This window comes from Microtus ochrogaster, linkage group LG7_11, assembly GCF_000317375.1.
Source record: "Microtus ochrogaster isolate Prairie Vole_2 linkage group LG7_11, MicOch1.0, whole genome shotgun sequence".
NCBI lineage: Eukaryota > Metazoa > Chordata > Mammalia > Rodentia > Cricetidae > Microtus > Microtus ochrogaster.
Genome location: NC_022032.1, coordinates 20,331,928 through 20,336,177, shown reverse-complemented (window position 1 = coordinate 20,336,177; position 4,250 = coordinate 20,331,928). Strand labels below are relative to the sequence as shown.

The 4,250-nt window shown below is 45.9% G+C and overlaps 1 protein-coding gene across 1 annotated transcript in view; it reads right to left on the bottom strand.

Moving 5' to 3' along the window:
- Enpp6 (ectonucleotide pyrophosphatase/phosphodiesterase 6) overlaps positions 1–4,250 on the bottom strand; it is a 95,212-nt gene that overhangs the window by 23,650 nt on the left and 67,312 nt on the right. The window contains exon 4 of the mRNA XM_005362587.3: positions 211–352. Within this exon, the coding sequence (XP_005362644.1) occupies positions 211–352 (142 nt within the window). The remainder of the gene's footprint in view (positions 1–210; positions 353–4,250) is intronic.

The window sequence follows — 4,250 nt, the reverse complement described above, 5'->3', positions numbered from 1 at the left end:
CAGGCAAAAACACACATTAGATGAGTTAAACCCCACTGGCCATCCATGGTATAAGGAGTCTCTTTGGTGTCCAAAAATTACAAAGTGGAGAAAAGAGAGCCTCACACTGGCCTAGTAAAGAAATTGTTGGAGGACGTATGAAGGAGTGGCAGTCAGGGAGATGACATGACAGGGAAACAGGCCAGATTAGTTGCCCTTGCTTTGGGTCACCTGGATCCACTGGATCATATACTTCAGCACCGTGTCCACAGCTTTGAGGGCATCTTTTCGCTGAGGTGACGAGGGTCCATAGTGGTGGCCTTCCACATCAATGCGCTCATGGTATATGGCTGCCAGATCAGCTCGGCCGCTCCTGGAGGGAACAGAGTGAGATAGTCACAGTTGAAGGAATCCTCTGGGGGCTGCTCCCTAGGGATCCACTGACCCTCGTGAAGGTGTGAGAGTCCCCAAGTGAACCAGTCCAGTAGATGAGTCAAAACCCATATATCCACATAAATAAGGTGAGTCGACATTGAACAGATTGCTGGCAAGATTTGGAGAGTGTGTCTACTGGTCACCCCTTCTTCTGGCCATATGGTCTTGCTTTTCCTGTCCACAAATTGAAAATTGAAAGATGTAGTATGAGGAGGAGCATGGTCCATATAACTCCCTTCTCATAACTGGAAAGTCAAGAGACTGGAGGTGTTGCTTTCGATGACAACCGTAAAATTATTAGTGGACTTTAAGGGAGTCCCAATAATATGCTAGATTGTGGGTCTTTCTGTAGCTGTGGATAGAGTAACCCTTAGGGTTTGTCATTGCAGACACACCCACCCCAGCCATGTGTTCTATGGGGACCTGTGACAGGTTAGCTCTGGGATAGACACAGAGTAAACCCTAAAAGTAACTGTCCTTTAAGGAACTCCCACACTCCCCCAGGGTCAGCATTGATGGTGAAAATCCAAACCATTTCGCCTCCAGTGCTGGTCTAAGAAGCTAGCAATATCTATAGACATGGTCAGCTTATGAGAAGAAGGAAGAGGAGTCCAGGAAATGTTCTCTCCTTCCTCCACATAACACTTTCCACTGTGACTTCCCCTCCCCAAGCTCTGGCTTTGCCTTTCTTCCCGTCAAGCACCCAACATAGATGGGAGCGATGTTGATAGCAGTAAAGATGGTATGCCGGCATCCAGAACTGACAGATGAGCCAATGGAAAAGAAGTGGAAGGTATTTCTTTCCGCTTGGATCTGTACAAGAGGTAGTATTAATATCCTTGTTCCTTGTCATATTTTCTTATTTCTCTTTTTTTTAAAAAAAAACCCTCTATTTTGGGCACATCTGTACAAAGCACATAGACACAGACACACAGGCACATATTCAAACATCATGTTTTCCCTCGATACGGTCTTCCCAGCATGAGCAATGGGAGAGTGTGATTTCAGGGCTGCGAGGGCCTCGGGTTTTGCTCTCCTCTAGCAGACAGCATCCTCATAATACATGGAGAGCTTGATTTACCTGGTCAGAGCCACACGGTAGCCACTCTTCCTTAAGATCTGTGGCAATATTGTCTCCTGCTGGAGGCTTCCTGCCGTGTTCTGAGGCTAGATCAGGTGGCCTTGGGAAATGGCAGTGTTCTCCCATGACTGTATGCTCACTTCCGGGCACTTTTATCCCTACTTTTCTTTCTCTAAACTAAGAGATTCTTTCACCTCGGGAATGATGACTCATTCTCCATGGTATCTCAACTCAAGCCTAGAATTTGGCAGACAGTAAACATTCTACAGCTGTCAACTAAGTGGATAATAACAAGAGCCCACTAAATGGGCTTTTGCCTATGACCAGGTTCTCTGCTGCAGCATTTACAAAGAGCCCATGATGAAGGGGAACTATTCCACCCAGCCCAGGGGAACTTTGGAAATCTTTGCTCTGTTGTGTGACACCTTTCAACTCCCAGAAGCTGGCTGTGAGGAAGGGCATCCTTGACATCCTTGACAAGGAGATCCATCCTTGTCACCTAGGTGCTCTGTGTTATGGGTTGACTTTGTTTCCAGGCCTGGAGCTATAGGGACAATTGTACTCACAAAAGAGCTTTTACAGATGTGCACATGGAGATGCAGGCTTCAGAGGGTTCTAGAAGTTTCCCGCTCCCTGGCAGGTCTCTGTGACATAGCTGGAATGTGGAAATGTAGACTGGGCCTTTGAAAGTCCATCCATATCTACTCTGTCTTCTCAGCCAGGGAAGAGATTCCAGAGGGTTCTCTGCCTGGCACCCCTTTGTAAGGTCACATACCCTTTAGTGACGTCATTAGGGTCTCCTGAGCACTCCGGGGTGCACATCATCAACAGCTCTGAGGGAACATTGGTTGCAGGTGAAGTGACATCGTTTGTCTTTTAGAACAAAACAAATCGACCCTTCGTTTAAAAACCCCATCACCAGCCTCTTCCGCAGTGTGGACTGGGTTGTACCTATACATAGTGAGGTACAAAAGGTCCCTCTAGGGCCCAGCAAGTGTGTGGGTGGTGGGGATAAGTCCATATTAGGCAATATGATTTCTATCCATATGCTGAAACTTGTTCCTGGCCCATACCTGGAAGAGCTCTGGGCTCTCCCTTCCTCACTACATCTGAACACAACGGACACTTCCATAAAACCTGTCCGGGAGATAAGCCTCCACATTTATCTGCTTTATGTACTGGCCTCTTAGGCATCCAGATGTAGGCTGGTTCATGCACTATATCAACTGTTTAGGTGTCCACACTTCCAGCACAGGCCCTAGATACGGGTGGGAAATCCCACTTAATGCATTGGTGACTTAATAAAGTGAGGTTTACTGTGGCCTTGGAGTTTAATGAAATCCACCCAGGCCTCCCCATTTTAATACCCGCTGTATGGTAATGTATCCATAATGCACTCTAGTGTAGGTTGGTTTCTCCAAGGCTGTTTATCACATCTGAAAATCTCCATGCGGTCAGAAAGCTGGAGTGTGTCACAATTTACCCGATGGCATTGTTTCAGGAAGCTGTCAAGCTCCGATGCCAGGAACACTTGATTTGGGATGCTTGTGTTACAGGGAATACACACGTGAGAGGTTGCTGTGTTAGGGTTTCATTGATTCATTAGGGACCCAAGTCTCCCAGGGCTGACAGTTCTGGCCTGTTTGGAGTTGAGCAGATAAATTCTTGGTAGCCAGCTGTTTCCTATGTGGGTCTGGTCTGTATCACAGGTCAGCTCATTTGTTATGAGGTTGGGTAGGACAAGTTGGATGGAAATGCCTGCCTGTCTGCTATTGACCATTTATAGCTTGGAGGTTCAGGAACCTTGCCAGAAGGACATGTGGCCATCAAACCCAGTTCCCAGAAAGCTGCAGGGGGCTTCCAATCCTAGGGTTTCAGGGACACCCAAGTCTCCTATCACCCTATAATTCTGTCTAGATTGCTTTGCAGTATAAAGAGTTCATAATGTCATATGCATTTTTCTTACTGAAGTAGGTTAGGAAGAGAGGAGAATTGGGCAGAGGGAAATGGAAACAATTTAAAAGTATAGCTAGTCACTGACTGTTAAAAAAGATGACATAATATTTAGGAAAAAGGGCTGAGAGGGTCAGTCTACCCAAAGGGTCAGTATCAACTTGGGGCACTATCCAATACTCTTGCTTCAAGGTCACCAGATTACATTCATGGCTATCATACGGATTCTGTAAACTTAGCAGCTAGTGAGCAGAAAAAAAATGATAATATAAAATTTGAATTTGGGGAAAACCCTGAAATTACAGTTTGGTTATCCCAATGTTATTGATATTTTTACATGCATCAATACCCACACTCATCATTCTCCAGCTTCGTCGGCTTTTATTTTGTGTTTCTCATCTTCCCCTTCTAACCACCTTGATATCCCCATTCCCTCACCACTAAACTGATCTGAATCTTGGCAGAATTCCCTAAATGATGGGGTATGGACATGGCAGACTTAATTGTGAGAATTACCTTTGGATAGGAGCACAAATACAGCTTCAGATCCTGATTTCTCTTCTCAATAAATAACATGTCTCAGATGGATGGTAAACCATCTCTAAACCGCAGTTTCCCTGTCTGGGAAACCTACCTGCAGTGATTTGAACGGGAAATGTCCCCTATAGTCTCACGAATTTGAACCCATGGCCCCCAGCTGATGGTGCTGTTCAGGGAGGTTTAGGTGGTGTGTGGAGGAAGGGTGTCACCTGTTTTCAGTCTTCTCTCTCTCTCTCTCTCTCTCTCTCTCTCTCTCTCTCTC